Source organism: Mustelus asterias, chromosome 5 (genome assembly GCF_964213995.1).
Source record: "Mustelus asterias chromosome 5, sMusAst1.hap1.1, whole genome shotgun sequence".
NCBI classification, from domain to species: domain Eukaryota; kingdom Metazoa; phylum Chordata; class Chondrichthyes; order Carcharhiniformes; family Triakidae; genus Mustelus; species Mustelus asterias.
This window is the reverse complement of record NC_135805.1, coordinates 90,589,037-90,607,789: the sequence shown is the minus strand read 5'-3', so window position 1 is coordinate 90,607,789 and position 18,753 is coordinate 90,589,037. Positions and strand designations below refer to the sequence as shown.

At 42.5% G+C, this 18,753-nt stretch overlaps 1 protein-coding gene across 1 annotated transcript in view; it reads right to left on the bottom strand.

Moving 5' to 3' along the window:
• The window catches only part of selenoi (selenoprotein I), a 57,404-nt gene extending 38,913 nt beyond the window's left edge, over window positions 1–18,491 (bottom strand). Inside the window, exon 1 of the mRNA XM_078213046.1 lies at window positions 18,313–18,491. Coding sequence (XP_078069172.1) covers window positions 18,313–18,369 — 57 coding nt within the window. The 5' untranslated portion in view covers window positions 18,370–18,491. The remainder of the gene's footprint in view (window positions 1–18,312) is intronic.
• Window positions 18,492–18,753: the final 262 nt, after the last annotated feature.

Sequence of the window (18,753 nt, the reverse complement as noted above, 5' to 3'; positions counted from 1 at the left end):
TAAATTTTACAATGATTGTTCTGACAGGTGGCAACACAGGTAATACTGAGCTTCTCTTAAATTAACTGATCAAGTCAAAAACAAGGCAAGCACCTGGTAATAACTTCTGTTCTAGTTTTGAGGGTATAAAATGAGTCCAAAGATGTGCGGGTTAAGTTGATTGGCCATGCTAAAATTGCCCTTAGTGTCCTGAGATGCGTAGGTTAGAAAGTAAATATAAAAAGGGATATGGGGGTAGGGCCTGGGTGGGATTGTGGTCGGTGCAGACTCGATGGGCCGAATGGCCTCTTACTGTGCTGTAAGGTTTCTATGATGCTATGAAAATCCAAGCATTTTCTCCGCATATGATAACCATATTTTGGACATTAAAAAATTCAGTTAATGAAATCAGATTGTTTCAAATGGTGCAATACATTATAGCAGCTATGGTGTCGCAACTGCTGCGGTATATCAGACAATTATGAAATAGCTTGGTTCACATTTCAATGCTAAAACTGCACCTCCAGCAATAAAATCTGTTTAGACTTATCCTAAACATCAAACGTTGTGCACTCAAATAGCAGTACCACAGATCAAAGTATATTTACATTCATGTCCATTATTCCAGTGCAGACCTGATTGGCAAGATGTCAGCACATTTAGACACATTTAAATTAAATCTTGAGAGGATCCGGAGAGAATGAGTGCGACATACTGCCTTTTTGATAATGGACTTTGACCAAATATTCTCAAGAACCCTTCGCTTTGGTAGTTTTTGCTGCACTACAGGTAGCCTTCACTAAAAGGAACCAGTTAATATTTAGAAATTCACAAACTGAAGGTGAGCCAGGTTAAGACACAACAAGAAAACAAACATTGCAATGCTAACAGTTTCAGTTAGTGAGCAGGTGTTGTGTTTCAGACTGTTTTTCTTATTCTCAAAAATCTTGAGGATCGCAATTTAAAGTAGGCCAATTAAGGGCAAAAAGACAAATATTTCAGGTGGGATATTGTGAATGAACATCAAGGAACTAACCTGAAGGATTAAACATTCTTACATCGTCAAAAACTGACTAATCTGGTGCATTCTTCAACATTTTCTATTTTGTTCAGGATATATGTTCTCAATGTACTAACTATGTTAAGTACAGCATTCCATAACATAATTACACTTACCCAAAATGACGAATGAAAACCCTGTGAATCACTGAAATGAAATATCCTATGGGACACCCACATAATAAATACAGCATCCACTCTATCTTTTATTCAACTCAACATGAAAGCATAGCACCAAATCCCAAAGAAACAGCACACATTAACCTTTCAAGGAATCTCTTTACATTGGCTTAGCTAACAGACAAACAAAAGCAAGCCTGACATTGTTAAAATGTATTGCATTGTCATAATGAATCAAGCAGCTACACCATCCTCCATATTAAACAATAGCTTGATGCAATTATCAAAGTGTTTCTAAAAGCAGTTACACCGTATCCATTAGCAAGACCAATTCACTAAGTCTAAAGTATCAATCTGTTTCTATTGGAAGTAAACGTGTGTGTATTTTAAGGGGAATTTAATTTTATTCTTAAATTTTCCCTAACCCACTGGGCAAACTTACAAATTTCTAAGTTCTATATTGGTTAATATTGCTTCACAAGTGTCTTGCAATCCCTTTATAATGTTACCTACAAGCTGGTTCCTCAAAATGACAATATAAATGTTATGGTCTAGTACGACCACTTCAAACACACTAACATATGGATGCTTATCCATTTGTTTTGTGTCAAGTGCTTTGAATGGGCTTTACTAATCAAGTCAGTTATGATTGTGCTGAACAAATCTATTTTTTTTAGGGTGTAATGAGGATGATAAAGATAAAATGTGATCCTCCTCATCTGAGCAGATCCTAACAGACATCTGCGGATGCTGAAAGACACCTTCGTAAGAACAGGATATGGCACTCAACTCATCAATCGACAGTTCCGACATGCCACAGTGAAAAACTGCACAAACCTCCGCAGAAGACAAACACAGGACACGGCGGCCAGAGTACCCTTCGTCGTCCAGTACTTCCCCGGAACCGAGAAGCTACGATATCTTCGTCGGAGCCTTCAACATGTCATCGATGAAGACGAACATCTCGCCAAGGCCATCCCCACACCTCCACTACTTGCCTTCAAACAATCGCGCAACCTAAACAGACCATTGTCCGCAGCAAACTACCCAGCCTTCAGAACAGTGACCACGACACCACACAACCCTGCCACAGCAACCTCTGCAAAACATGCCGAATCATCGAAATGGATGCCATCATCTCATGTGAGAACACCATCTGCCAGGTACACTGTATATACTCTTGTGACTCGGCCAACGCTGTCTACCTGATACACTGCAGGAAAGGATGTCCTGAGGCATGGTACATTGGGAAGACCATGCAGACAACGGATGAATGGATACCGCTTGACAATCACCAGGCAGGAGTGTTCCCTTCCTGTCAGGGAACACTTCAGTAGTCAAGGGCATTCAGCCTCTGATCTGCAGGTAAGTGTTCGCCAAGACGGCCTTCTCGACACACGACAACGCAAAATCACTGAGCAGAAACTGTTAGCCAAGTTCCGCACATGAGGACAGCCTCAAGTCAGACTATCTGTAACCCTCACGACTTGCCTGGGCTTGCAAAATCTCACTAACTGGTCCTGGCTGGAAACAATTCACATCTCTTTAACCTGTGCTTAACCCTCTCTCCACTCACATTGTCTGCACCTGTAAAGATTTGATTACCTGTTAAGACTCTCATTCCAACCATTATCTTGTAATTGAGTTTGTGTCTATATATGCCCTGTTTGTGAACCAAACTTTTCACTCACCTGATGAAGGGGCAACGCTCCAAAAGCTCATGCTACCAAATAAACCTGTTGGACTTTAACTTGGTGTTGTGAGACTACTTACTATAAAATAGTGGGATGGGCATTTTAAATGGCATTCAATAAAGTGCATACAAGCGGGTGTTACACAGGATGAACTCTCCTGGGATTGGGAATAATATGAGCATAGTGCGAGGTTGGGCTAATGGACAGAAAACAAAAGGATTAACAAATCTGGGTGGCAAAGTATATCTAGTGGAATGTTGCAAGGGTCAGTGTTTGAGCCTTAACTCCTTACAACTTACATTACTGAGGTTATAGCATATTGAAGTTTGTGATGATGCAAAGCTACATGGGAAAGTAAACCATGATTACATCACTGGAGCTCAAGCGCACTAACCTGGGCTGAAACATCTTCAACTGTATCAATGACCTTCCCCGCATCAGGTCAGAAGTGGGGATGCTTGCTGAATATTGCTGTGTTCAGTTCTTTTTGCAACTCCTACTAAGTAATTAGCTGATAAGTGGTAAGTAACAGTCATGGCACACAAGTTCCAGGAAATGACCATCTCCAACAAAATGTCTCTAACCATCCCCATGACATTCAACAGTATTACCAATGCTGAATTCACCACACTACACCCACCCCGCCGCCCCCCCACCCACCTCCAACCAACATCCTGGGGGTCACCATTGACCAGAAACTCAACTGGGCCAGTTACATAAATACTGTGGCTGCAAGAGAACAGAAGCTGGGAATTCTTGTGGTGAGCAAATCACATCCTGACTCCCCAAAGTCTTTCCACCATCTAAGTTTTTAAGTTAAGTTTATTTATTAGTGTCACAAGTAAGCTTATATTGACACTGCAATGAAGCTCGTGAAAATCCCCTAGTCGCCACACTCCGGTGCCTGTTCGGGTACATGGAGGGAGAATTTAGCACGACCAATGCACCTAACCACCATGTCTTTCAGACCATGGGAGGAAACCGGAGCAAACCCACACAGACGCAGAACGCGCAGACTCTGCACAGGAAGGTGACCCAAGCCGGGAATCAAACCCAGGTTCCTGGTGCTGTGAGGCAGCAGTGCTAACCACCATCACCGTGCCGCCCTACAAGGTACAAATCAGGAGTGTGATGGAACACTCTCCCCTTGCCTGGATGAAGGTAGTTGCAACAACACTAGAAGCTTGCGCCATCCAATACAAAAACAACCTGCCTGATTTGCACCCCATCCATCACCATAAACATTCCGTCCCTCTACCACCGGCACACCATGGTTACCATGTGTACCATCTACAAGATGCATTGCAACAACCTGCCAAGGTTTCTTCAACAGGGTCTTACAAACCAGTGACCATTGCTGCCTTGGAAAATAAGGGCAATTGGCATGTGGGAACAGCTGCTGCAAGCTCCCCTCCAAGTGACCTTACTCTGATCTGAAAATACTGTTTCTTCATTTCGCCAAGTCAAAAACCTGGAACTGCCCAACAAGGAACACGGTGGATGTATGTGCAGCACAAGGACAGGAGCAGTTCAAGAGAACTGGATAGGTTGTCTTTAAAACTGTTCCTCTCTCCACAGGTGCTACCAGGTCTACTGACTGTTCACAGAATTGGTTTTGGTTTCAGGTTCACCATTTGCAGTATTTTACTTCACTAGTATTATTCGACGAAATAAGAACCTCAATTTGACTAATCTCAGCATTTATCCAAAACGGGAATGTGGGTAATGGCTCAGCAACCAAAAGACTGGAGGCAAAAGCAGCAGCTCCGGACTTGGTTAAACAGAAACAACCTCTACCTAAATTACTAGGGAAAAAATAAAAATTAAATTAGGCCCTTAAGAATACCATTAACTCCCTCTGCAAATGGAGTTGAATTTATATAAAACCCCATCATGTTCTCAGGGCATCCACCACATTGCAAAGCATTTACTTTTAGAAAATAGAGAACTTGTGGTAAATGTGGCATCAATTTGCATGCGCACAGAGCAAAACAGAATAAACTGACTCGTTGACATTTTTAAAGAGTGTTATTTGCCAGGTTTTTAAATAGTATTGAGAGAGTAAATTGTTCAGTATAATTGGATGATTGACAAAAACTAAACTTGCACTTCACAAGGGGTGGGGGAATGAAGCAGAGAAAATTGACAAAGCAAGGGTTTGATGGGGGAGTTCACCACGATGATCATGTTGTTCAGTTGCAGACATACAATTAAAAGGTTTCTAAAGTTGAGGAAAGAAAAAAAACAAGGTTATAGGAAGTGAATTTTGCCCTCCAGGCTTTCAGAACCTAAAGCAATTAAATGCAATTCCTAAAGAATCTAAATTACTACTTTGGCTTTCAAAGGCTCTCCCACACCGTCATCTCCCTCTGGGCACTGCATCTATAAAAGATATGTTGAAATGTTTCATCAGCAGTGAACTAAATCCCAACCCAAAGGCAAATAAGGCCGCTACAATCACAAGTACTGAAGATATCTACAGGAATGTTGAACAATAAAATACACAACAGATAAAAATGCAACAGGTCAACCACCAATTGTTAAATTCAACAACGAGCTTTGCTCGGCCACATTATTAGAAATTTAGAGCAATATTTAATGCAAACCAAGTCTCAAATGAAACCACATTTCCACCAACAATTCTTATAAATGAAGCAGGGCAGCTGAAGTTCCTTTTTAGTTGAGAACACAAATCAGAACATTAAAACGATTAAGAAAATCAGAAATGAGAAGCCGTCTGTTCCCCTGCTTGATAATCATGAGAAGCAAGTTCAACTACACCACAGTTCTTGACGCTTATATTTCTATCCAGCATGCAAGTGAACACTTGAGTTTTGAAGGCACAATAGATTTAAAAAATAAAAGCAATTATTTCCATTATCCCACACATTCTATGGGAACAGTAAGCTAGTGATAATTTCAAAACATCAGATGCCATAAAAATGAAAACATGTGTTTGTACATACATGAAGTTCACCCCACCCACTCAATAAATATTTGGCTGACAGGGAATACTGCAACAAAGTTCACCATTAATGGCCCACAATTTGCAGTTGTAATGACAGCAAAGTTGTCAGCATTTGCTGTCATTACTGACAACAACATCTGCTGTCCGTACGTGCACAATTCATCTGCAAGTTGCTGTCATAATATCCTGCTTCTCCACAAAACGTGCTGCTGCAACCTCCAGAGGCAATCACCATAGAATCAGTGATTTGACATGAACTTTAATGTTTTACGATTTATAAAAGCCAGTTTATTTTATTAGTCACAAGGCTTACATTAACACTGCAATGAAGTTACTGTGAAATTCCCCTAGTCGTCACATTCTGGCACCTGTTCTGGCCAATGCACCTAACCAGCACGTTTTTCAGAATGTGGGAGGAAACCGGAGCACCTGGAGGAAACCCACGCAGTCACGGGGAGAACGTGCAAACTCCACACACACGCGCGCACGCACGCAGTGACCCAAGCTGGGAATCGAACCCGGGTCCCTGGCACTGTGAAGCCGCAGTGCTAACTACTGTGCCATTCTTTATACAAGTTGAACAAGGCATAACTGAGCTTTCAAATAATATACTAAGTTGTAATTACTTAAAGTGGCCCTGAAAGAATTTTAGGATCTGGAATGTCATTAAATTTCCATAGATTTTTACTTTTTTAAACTTTAAAAGTTCATGCTATTTCAGTTTCTATTTGGAGCACATTTCGGTCCAAATCTTTATTAAGCTCTCTGTAAAATGATTAAAACTGAAAGATAATCAGTACTGTTCACTTCCTGGTTTGCTGCAAGAATTCTTCCAATTTGATTCACTGCTCAATCTGCTTGCTGGTTCATTGTTTTGGATACCCGAAAACCCCCTAAAAGATGACACCAAATGAAACTCTTATCGTAATAGGGGGAAAACCAAATATAATACTGCACATGTTGGAATCTGAAACAACACCAGAGGATGCTGGAAAAACTCAGCATGTCTAGGAGAGAAAGTAGTTAAAGTTTTGAGCCCTATGAGTCTTCGTCAAAGGACTCAAATCTTTCTAAGTCTGCTTTCTCTCCCAATAAATGTTGCCAGACGTGCTGTTTTTCAGCATCCTCTGTTCTTGTAATAGAAGAGATTGATGCCATGCATCCTACTAAATCTTTCTAGGCAGCTTTTCTCCAAGTCAACCAAAAATAATGCAGTCCCTTTTCCACTGGTAACAAAATCCAAGCCTAAATAAACACTATGGATGAATCACTTGGGGATGTTTGAACAATAATAAAATTAGAACAAACATATTTAGGTTATAGGTGTAAAGCTAATTTCAGATATCGCCTCGTCTACATTTTTACACAAAACCTGCATTACTTGAGGATTTTTACACCACCAAAAAGGAAATACAGTTTAGTAAAGTAAATGACAAAAGGATAAGAGTTAAATATCATCTTTCCAACCACTACAATCAAAACTTCTCTGGCCTTCAGGTGAATGAGTGCTTACGTCAATCCATGCTAATACTCAAGAATGCATCAACAAAGTGATAAACAGATGCAACCATGCAAATATGTCCAAAGAACCAAGATATTTCCCAGTGACACCCAGTGGCAATTATCAGAGGACTATGAACTCTCCTAAAACACAACTGTGCAAAGATACCAGGGCCAAGGACGCTGAGCTGGAAGCTGTGAATCATCCATGACAATGTTGAAGTCATCTCTGCCCGAATGTAATTGAGGGGCAGAGTAGTGGCATAATTTATGTTCCATACAAAAGCAGACTCTAAGCCTGTAGATAATATATATTTTTAAAGACACCAATGTGGAAGAATTTAGCTAGGCAAATCTGGACAGATAGTTATTAAAAAGTAGATAACCTCAGTGGTTTTTGCCCTACTTTAAAAAGTTTGTTTTTGCAACTTACAATACAGCAAGAAAGAAAACATTATACCAAATTTCCATTTCAAACACCAGCAGTGGAAATGGTAAATTTACTCAAACCAGCAGTTACACAGACATTGTACCTGCTGTTGGAGCTATCAGAAGCAAAATGCATCACGGAGTTCTATTGCAACAGTTATTTTACCATCTCGGTCTATGTAGTCATCTGTGGCTGAAATATAGCTTACTCTAGTTAACAAAAAAAAAGACACTTTGACCAAAATTAAATCTGCAAAATTGGAAAAACATTACCTGGATTAGATATTTTCTCAGGCACTGAATTTCACCCAGTCAACTAGAATATGCGCCACCAAATTAAAGCTTGAATGTCTAATTCTGTTTTCATTACACAGGGTCTGGGTTTTTTAAACCAGCATTTTGGGGACTGAATTCTGCAATTCTATACATTTTATTATCCAATCCCTAAATCAGCGATTTTGGCTATGGCTTTTTCAGAGCAGGCACCAAGTCATCATGTCTTTCGTTTCAAAAATATACCAACACACCAAATTATTTCTGGTACTGCACAGAAGTGGCAAACGCATTATTGCCCTCACTGGGAACAAATGCAACAGTGCTATAATTTTAGACATCCAATTAAAACTGTAACTGTGGAGGCTTTGGGGAGGGTGCAGAAGTGGCTTACAAGGATGCTGCCCGGATTAGAGGGTATGAGCTATAAAGGAGGGGCTGGAAAAACTAGGGTTGTTATTTTCTCCAGAATGACGGAGGCCGACGGGAGACCCAATAGAAGTCTATAAAATGAGAGGCATAGATAGGGTTGACAGTCAGAATCTTCCCCCCCCCCCCCGCAGAGTTGAAATGTCTAATACTTAGGGGCATGCGCTTAAAAAGTGGGAAAGTTCAAAGGAGCAAGTTTTTCATTTGTGTAGAAAGTGGCAAGTATCTCGAACGCACTGCCAGGGGTGGTGGTGCAGGCAGATATGATAGGGGTGTTTAGATAAGCACCTGAATATGCATGGAATACAGGGATATGGACCAAGGGCAGGCAGAAGAGATGCATTTTAATTTGGTGTCACGTATGGCACAACATCGTGGGCCGAAGGGCCTGTTCCTGTGTTGTATTGTTCCATGTTCTAATTGCTATTCAGTGTTATACCTTCAAATCTGTGATTAAGATCTAGAGAGTCTATTCAAAAAAAACCCTAGGAGCTTTTCCTGAGAAAATACTAGTTGGAGATAAGCCACTGCTGAGAGTTGAGAAGCCATGATGAGGCGATGCCGGCGTTGGACTGGGGTAAGCACAACAAGAAGTCTCACAACACCAGGTTAAAGTCCAACAGGTTTATTTGTTAGCACAAGCCATCGGAGCGCTGCTCCTTCGTCAGGTGAGTGGGAGTTCTGTTCACAAACAGGGCATATAAAGACACAAACTCAATTTACAAGATAATGGTTGGAATGCGAGTCTTTACAGGTAATCAAGTCTTAAAAAGGTACAGACAACGTGAGTGGAGAGGGGGTTAAGCACAGGTTAAAGAGATGTGTATTGTCTCCAGCCAGGACAGTTGAGATTTTGCAAGCCCAGGCAAGTCATGCGGGTTACAGATAGTGTGACATGACCCCAAGATTAACCCGATTAAAGCCGTCCTCATGTGCGGAACTTGGCTATCAGTTTCTGTTCAGTGATTCTGCGTTGTCGTGTAGGCTGCCTTGGAGAACACTTACCCGAAGATCAGAAGCTGAATGTCCTGACTTCAGCCTGACTGAAGTGTTCCCCAACAGGAAGAGAACACTCTTGCCTGGTGATTGTCGAGTGGTGTTCATTCATCCGTTGTCATAGCATCTGCACAGTCTCCACAATGTACCATGCTTCGGAACATCCTTTCCTGCAACGTATCAGGTAGACAACGTTGGCCGAGTTGCAAGAGTATGTACCGTGTACCTGGTGGCTGGTGTTCTCACACGAGATGATGGCATCCGTGTCGATGATCTGGCACGTCTTGCAGAAGTTACTGTGGCAGGGTCATCTTCATTGATGACATGTTGAAGGCTCCGGAGAAGATGTTGTAGTTTCTCCGCTCCGGGGAAGTACTGGACGACAAAGGGTACTCTGTCCGCTGTGTCCGTCTTCTGAGGAGGTCGGTGCAGTTTTTCGCTGTGGCGCGTCGGAACTGTCGATCGATGAGTCGAGCGCCATATCCTGAGTGGAGAAGCTACGACATCTTCGCCGGAGCTTTCATGTCATCGATGAAGACTAACATCTCCCCAAGGCCATCCTCACACTCCCACTTCTTGCCTTCAAACAACTGCACAAACAGACCATTGTCCGCAGCAAACTACCCAGCCTTCTGGAGAACAGTGACCACGACATCACACAACCCTGCCACAGCAACCTCTGCAAGACGTGCCGGATCATCGACACGGATGCCATCATCTCATGTGAGAACACCATCCACCAGGAGCACGGTAATACTCTTGCAACTCGGCTAACGTTGTCTACCTGATATGCTGCAGGAAAGGATGTCCCGAGGCATGGTACATTGGGGAAACCATGCAGACGCTACGACAACGGATGAATGAACACCGCTTGACAATCACCAGGCAAGAGTGTTCTCTTCCTGTTGGGGAACACTTCAGCAGTCACGGGTATTCAGCCTCTGATCGCCGGGTAAGCGTTCTCCAAGGCGGCCTTTACGACACACGACAATGCAGAATTGCTGAGCAGAGACGGATAGCCAAGTTCCGCACATATGAGGACGGCCTCAACTGGGATCTTGGGTTCATGTCACACTATCTGTAACACCCACAACTTGCCTGGGGTTGCAAAATCTCATTAACTGTCCTGGCTGGAGACAATACACATCTCTTTAACCTGTGCTTAATCCTCTCTCCACTCTCATTGTCTGTACCTTTAAGACTTGATTACCTGTAAAGACTTGCATTCCAACCATTATTTTGCAAATTGAGTTTGTCTTTACATGCCCTGTTTGTGAACAGAACTCCCACTCACCTGTTTAAGGAGCAGCACTCTGAAAGCTTGTGTCTTGTGCTACCAAATAAACCCGTGAGAGTTGAGAAACCAGAGCTATACTGTTAGTTCCAGGTTGCTTTTCAGCCCAGTAAAATTAACCGCTACGTGTACCCTTACTCATGCCTGCACAAAAACACTGCTCAACGGCACCCCAAAGACAGTGGACTTTGAGCCTTCATCAGCTCACTTCCATGTCTGCTTTCTGTTAATGTTACTGTGATACAAACAGACTTGAATTGTCAATTCACTGCAGCAGTTTGAGAATGTGAAATGTCGATTTTTTTTTTAAAAATAAACAAAACATTGATTCCATTAAAGTGGCAGAAAGCTGTCAATGGTGTAAAAACCAAACTGCCTCACTGGTGTCCTTTAGGGAAGAAAACCAGTGAGCCTCCATGTGACACGAATCCACACCAACATGGTTGACTTTTAACTGATGCCTGAAGCGGCGTGACAAATTAGTCAGTTACCATCTTCGCAGGACAACAAGGCTCAGTATTAAATCCCAGCCTAGCACATCCTGAGAATAACATTATGCCATACGATTGCTCAAGTAGCGAGAGCTTACCTTGTCCGCATGATTCCAGTTAAATGTCTAAAGAGCAATCAGGTGGTTTCACATCAAAATCAAACTTAATAGCTGATGTTACAACATTGCTAAAACTACCCTCAAGAAAAAGACAGTAAAGCCCAAGACCATCATGTTTTACTCCTGGACTTCATCACTATGCAAGTAAAACTGCAACTTGCCAAATAACATGCAAACGTTTTACTGAATATGTTGAAAATATTCCACAATGATATGGGGTATTAATGATTCAAATATATGATAGTCACAATTCCAAGGAGGTAATGTACATTCTCCTGCATGGACTTCAACTCCAAGTAATAAGATTTCATGCAAATAAAATATTGCAGACTACAGTTCGGAGTAGAAAATCGATTCTAAAATATAACAGCAAAGTGACAGTAATAGTTCAGATAGTTCACAAAAGTTTGCCATGCATGTAACAAAATATTAAGCTACTGCACACACACTCCTTTCAGGGATGTGCAAGTTTTTAAATCTATAAAAGTGAAGAAAACAAGAAACCTTTGCCCCAATATTGAAGCCAGATTGCCAACTCTCACAAGCAGCTCCAGTATCAAGATACACAAAACCGTCATAAAAATTACACCACTTCCTTGTTTAATTATGCTCTCCGTGCCAAAGCAAGACAACCAGATCACACTGAAGAAACTTGGGGCTGCTAATACTATATTACACCAGTTAGCCAATACACAAACTAATGAACTGAAGACAAAAAATCCACTGCACAAGAACAGTATGAAAGTGGTTCCAAGGTAATTCTGGGATAAACTGGCAACAAGCCAAAGGATTAGGAAGGTGCAACTAAGAACTTGAATTTTACAGAGGGCTTTAAAAGGCACAAAGAGGTGGAGGGCTTAAGCAGGGTACCCCAAAGTACGCGTGGACTAGGCAGCTGTAAACAACTTGGTCAAGGAATTTTAAGGTGCATCTTAAAGAAAGAAACCAAGGTAGATACGAGAGGTGCAGAAGTTTAGGGAAGGAATTCCAGCATTTAGGGACTAATCTGGCAGAATAATTAAAATCTGGAATGTGCAAGAGGCCAGAATTGAAGAACGACAGATATGTTGGAGGTTTCTAAGATTGGAGTAGATTACAAAGATGGGGAGGGTTAGGATGATGCTCTGGAGTTCAACAGAATACTCGCTTGGACGAGTACAGCTCCAATAACACAAGTAGCTCGCCACTATCCAGGACAAAGCAGTCCACTTGATTGCTAACCCTTCAACTAAGACTCAATCCCTCAACCACCAACTAACAGTGGTAGCTATGTGCACCATGTACAAGATGCATTGCAGGAACTCACCAAGGTTCTTTCGGCAGCACCTTCCAAACCCACAACCACTATCACCTCAAAAGGACAAGACCAGCATGTACCTGGGAACACCAACACCTGGTAGTTTCTCCCCCCCCCCGCCACCCCCAAGCCACTCAACATCCTGACTTGGAACTATATGACCATTCCTTCACTATCACTGGGTCAAAATCCTGGAACTCTCCAACAGCACTATGTGTACTCACACCTTAGGGACTGCAGCGGTTCAAGAAGGTAGCTCATTACCACCTTCAAGGGAAAACAGGGATGGGCTATACATGCTGATCTAGCCAGCAATGCCCATGTCCCAAAATGTTTTTTTTTAAAAATGTAATATCTATGTGGTGCATTAGAATAATCATCTGGAGGAAAAGGCATGAATGAAGTTTTCTGCAGCCTACAAGCTGAGGCAAGTGATGAAACAGATGGTTTTTAGTTGCACCAATATGTAGTTGAAAGCTCGTCTGTCAAAAATTACACCGAAGGTTGCAAACAGTTTGGTTCAGCCTCAGACAGTTGCCAGAAAGAAGGATGGAGTCAGTGGCAAGGGAGCTGACAACCGTGGAATAAGGGATGGAAAATGCACAAAAAGTCAGAGCCAGCAGAATCGAAAGTTTGGGATGGGCTGTTGTCAAGCTGGAGAGGTTATAAATATAGGTCTGTGCAATGTCATGAAGGGATTTAGAATGACGAGTTTTAAGTTGTAGTCATTGGTGGACTGAGAACCATTGCAGGTCAGCATGGAGGAGACAGCTCAACAGGGTTTGATGTAGAACTGGATATGTAGGCGGGAATTTTGGATAACCTGAGTTTAAAGAGGGAGAACAACAGGTTAGCCAGATCACCTGATTAGTCAACTGAAGGTGACAAAAATCAGAGATGAGGGTTTCAGCAGCAGATGGAAGTAGATGAAGTTCAACAGTTGGAAGGATGACATTTTAGTGATGTTGACGATGTGGGGTGGAGAACTCAGTTCAAGATTGAGGTTGCAACCTCAAACAGTGGTCAGGAAAGGGGATAAAATAGGTAGCAAGGCAGTGGAGTTTGCTCTGGAGGTTCAAGATGACACTCTGGTATTACCAATGTTGAAAAATTGCAGCTTCTCAAAGATTAGATGCCGGACAAGCAGTCTAACAACAGAGGCTGGAAGGATGTCATTAAGGACAAAAAAAAAAGAGAAAAGAAAATGCTAGAGATGCTATGGTTACAAAAAGGTAAGACGCAAGATGTAATAAAATCAAGTTTTATTGCAAGTTACATAATTGACCCACATTGAAAAGTCCATTTTATCACAGCAATAACCAGTGGAATCCTCATGCATGTTTTCATATGTTCTTTGTACAGAAGTAAATCTGATTTTCACAATTTGATTTTCAAGATTGGTTCAAGGTAGCTGCTCAGATTGGTTGAAGGTTGGAAATGGTATTCCACAAAGTTCAGACTTGAGATTACTGATGTCTGCTATTTACATAAATTGACAAATCAAAACAGTCGCACACACAAGGTGGCCATTTGGGATGGGTTGTTGTCAACTGTGTCCTTTTCAGCTCTCTGGGACAACAACGCACTTAGACCCATTCCCCCATCATTTCCCTGTAGCACTGCAAATAGCTTTACTTCAGATTATCTGATTCTCTTTTGAAGGCCGCAGTTGAATCTGCCAACACACTCGGTCAGTGCACTTCGGATCCTAATCACACTACATAAAGTTTGTTATCAGGTCAGTTTCTTGTATATATGTATCATCCTACAATCTATTCAGCCCATCAAGTCTGCACCGACCACAATCCCACCCAGACCCTATCCCCATAACCCATGCATTTACCCTAGCTAGTCCCCGACAGTAAGGGGCAATTTAGCATGGCCATTCCACCTAACCCTTCTTGTGCTAATCACCTTAAATCGGTGTCCTCTACTTCTCAATCCTTCTGGCAACTGGAACAGTTGCACCCTACCCACTCTGCCCAGATCCCTCATGATTTTGCAAACATCCAAATCTCCTCAATCTATTTGTCAAGGAGAACAGTTTCTCCAATTTATCCACACAATTGTTGGAACTATTCATATCGGTACCCTAATGCTGTCACTTACTCCCTAGTGTGGTGCCCAGAATTGGATACAATACTCCAGTTGAGGCTGAACCAGCAACAGCATTGATGAAGGGTCATCTTGACTCAAAACATTGGCTCTATTCTCTCCCCACAGAAGCTGTCAGATTTGCTCAGATTTTCCAGCATTTTGTTTTTCTAACATGCAATAAACCGATTTTATTCCATCTTGCCTCTTAGGTCCAGAATCCTGCACACTTTCTCAAGTGTTATCCATTTATCAAATGCCTTTTGAAAGTTCATGTACATCACATCAACCACATGAGCCTCATCAACCCTCTCACATCAAAAAACTAAAGCAAGTTAGTTAAAAACTATTTGCTACCAACTGATCTGTACTGACTTTCCCTACTTGATCCACATTTGTCTAAATGATTGCTAATTTTGTCTCATTATTTCAAAAAGCTTTCTCATCAACATGGTTAAACTGACTGGCCTTGAGGTTGCTGAGCTTTCCTTGCACCTTTTTTGAACAAAAATGCAACATGCTATTCTCCAGTCTGCTGCCTGCACCACCATATCAAATTGCAGAGTATAGTTAATACTGAGTACATTATTCTTAAGCGGTCCTTCAGGACAGAGGATGATTTACTTCCACTTCGATTTGATGGGTTCTCAGATAGATAAGTTCAATGCATGACCTGCACACACTGGCACATGCAGGGCAGGTAGTGTTTGAAATGTTGAGTAGATGTGTTGTTTGGATGGCTCCCTCCATTACCTCAACTTCACCTCTGCATATTTGCAACACTTCCTTGATGCATTTGGTGTTTTCTTGGATGATCCTTCTCCATTTTGGTCAGTCACAAGCCAGTGCCTCGGACAAGTCATTTTCTCTCTTCAGGGATGCTTTGAGGGCAAGTCGAAAGAATTTTAGCTCTCCTCCAAGGAATCGCCTGCCGTGACAGAGTCGTGAGTGAACAGTTGCTTCATGTGTCTGATGTCAGGCATGTACGCAACATGTCCTATCCTGTGATTAGCATTTCAATGAGTCACGGCTGTTGGACTGCTCTTCCTTACAATGGATTTGGAGGATCTTGCGAAAGTGGTACTTCTCCAGTTCTTTGAGGTGCATGCCGTAGGTTGTCCCAAGTCTCTGAAGCATATAGGAGTGCAGCAATCACTACTACAGTAATCCATGATCTCAGTCTTAGGTTTAAGATCCTAGTCTTCAAATACTCATCTCCTCAGTCAATCGAAGGCTGAGCTGGCACATTGAAGGTGATGATTAACTTCATCCTTCATAAAAAGATCCCAAGATAAGGAAAATGATCCACACAGGAAAAGGTGTTTTGCTTTGGGAGCCTGTTGGAAGAGGACCTTAGCGTTGTGTCATTGTGCCACCTCTTTTCTCCATTTTCCTCACTGCAAAACAGAACCTCTCCTCCAGCAAATGACCCCCAGGTATTGAGGTAATTTAGAGTCTAAATTTGCTGATGACACAAAGGTAGGAAAGTAAGTTGTGAAGAGGACATGACTTTGCAAAGGGATATAGGGGAGTTAAGTGAATGGCCAAAAATGTTACATGTGGAATATAATGCAAGAAAATGTGAACTTGCCCACTTTAATGGGAAAAATAGAAAAGCAGTATACTATTTCAATGGAGGGAGATCACAGAAGGAAGACAGAGGGCTCTTGGTGTTGTGGTCGATGAATTACAAACTGTTCTACAAAGATTAAACACAAGATTAAGGAGGCAAATGGAATACTGTTGTTTATTGCCAGGGGAATGGAATATAAAAGTAGAGAAGTTTTGCGTCAGTTGTACAGGGCTTTGATGATACCACATCAAGAGTACTGTGTACAGCTTTGTTCTCCCTACTTAAGGATATCATTGCATTAGCAGTTCACACAAGGTTCACTGACTGATTCCTGGGATTATCTTGGGATTCCTGGGTTATTTTACGAGGAAAGGTTGGATAGGTTGGGCCTATAACCAATGAAGTTTAGAAGATTGAGAGCTAATCCAGTTGAAACATACAAGATGGATGTTTTCCCTTGTGAGATGGACTAAAATGAGGGGACAGTTTAAAAATAAGGGGTCTCACATTTAAGATGGAGATAGTCGTTGATCTGTGGAATTTTCTTCGAGAAAGATGGAGGCTGGTTCACTGAATATTTTTAAGGCTGATTGACCAGGAGTCAAAGGTTATAGGAGGTAGATGGAAAGTATAGTTGGAAAGTATAATTAAGATCATAATCAGCTCAGCCATGATCTTATCAAATAGCAGAGCAAGCTCAAGGGGCTGAATGGCTTATTTGTCGTGTTCATTGAACAAATGAGAAAGTGTTCAACTCATTAAGAGTTTCAGTATGCAGATGGCATTTATGTACACACAAAAACTGAGAACATTACCAACTTTTTTGCCAAAACAAATGAGAAAATGGGCCTTTCACAAAACACCTGGAAACTAAGGTCTAAATTAATGAACGCAGGAGTGGGCATGTAAATGGCAATGAATTTTAGTACAGATGGGTATGAGGCAGAAAGACTCAGAAGGTCACGTGCTTGTCAAGTAGTCCAAATGGGGTGAATCTGTATTGGTACAGATTCATAGCTCATTAAAAGTTGCAACACTGGTTATCAAAATCATATAAAGTGACAAAACATTGGGGTTCATTTTGAAAGGAATAGAATTCAACGGCAGACATGTTAAACTTGCACCAAGCCTCAGTTGGACCTATCTTGGAGTACCACAAACAGTTTTGATCTCCTTGTTACAAAAAAATAAGAACTGGAAAAGGCACCCAAAAGAATTACAGCAACGATACCAAATGCAAGTACAACTATCAATAAAGATGGCGTAAACTAGGCTGTTTTCTCTGGAACAAAAAAAACCAGAGGCATCAAAAAGTGAGTGAGTTCAATATGGTAGATGTACAGATGATGTTTCCATTTGTGGGAGAAGTCCAAAACTCAAGAGCCATAATTATAAGATGGTCAGCAACAAATCCAGCAAGGAATTCAAGATAAGCTTCTTCACTCAGAACAACGAGGAACCAGGAGGAACAGTTGATACAAATCATATAGAAGCATTTAAGAAGCGAAACCACTACATGAGAGAAAGGAGGGATGGTGGTGGTGGTGATGAATTAGGGTGGAGCACATGTACAGGCAATGACCCAATGGCCTGTTTTACTCATGTACTGTTTCAATTATGTAAATACTTTATAAAATTAACAATTGTTGTAAGTACCAGTGATAAAACTATGAATCCTCGGTTCCCTGAAGACAGCAGCTCCTCTGCTGGACTAAAGCGCAGGAGGATCTTCTCTCGCCCACAATGAGGAGACTGACTGTTGGGCATCATTTGGCTAAGCACCGAGCAGGAAAAACCAACACCCCACCCAACCCCGGGAGGCGGCCACACCACCGGAGTGCAGCCGTGCCGCTGTGTTTCCGCAGCGGTCAGAGGGAGGGAGGGGGGGGGGGGGGGACGGCGGCTCCCTCCTGCCCACCAGCTGCACCCTGACAAGGGATTGACCCGACAGAAATGCGGGCTGACCCTCGCCTTTAAGAGAGGCGCCAGCTGGTTACCTTGTACTTGTCGAACCCCGCGAGCTGCTCCTCTGTGACATACTCGTAGGAAAACATGGCTCCCGAGAGGTAGGGGCCGCTCACACCGACCGGAGCAGCCGCGCCGCTCCCCGCTCCGAGGATCCCACCGGCAGCGAGGGACAGACACAGCACTTCACCCTGCCGAGTCCTCCCGCGACAGCGCCACCTGCAGCACAGGAGCAGCACTTTATCCTTAGCAGTCCTCCCGCGACCGCGCCACCTGCAGCACAGGAGCAGCACTTTATCCTCAGTAGTCCTCCCACGACCGCGCCACCTGCAGGGTGGCGCCTCAGCTCTGTGTCCTCCGCGCACAGCCCCATCTGTAGGGCAATGGCGGTACCTCACCCCCCTCCGAGCCGTAGGAGAGGACACTCCTGGTACCAAAGCCACCTGCCGCGTCGGTGATGAACTAACGGTATT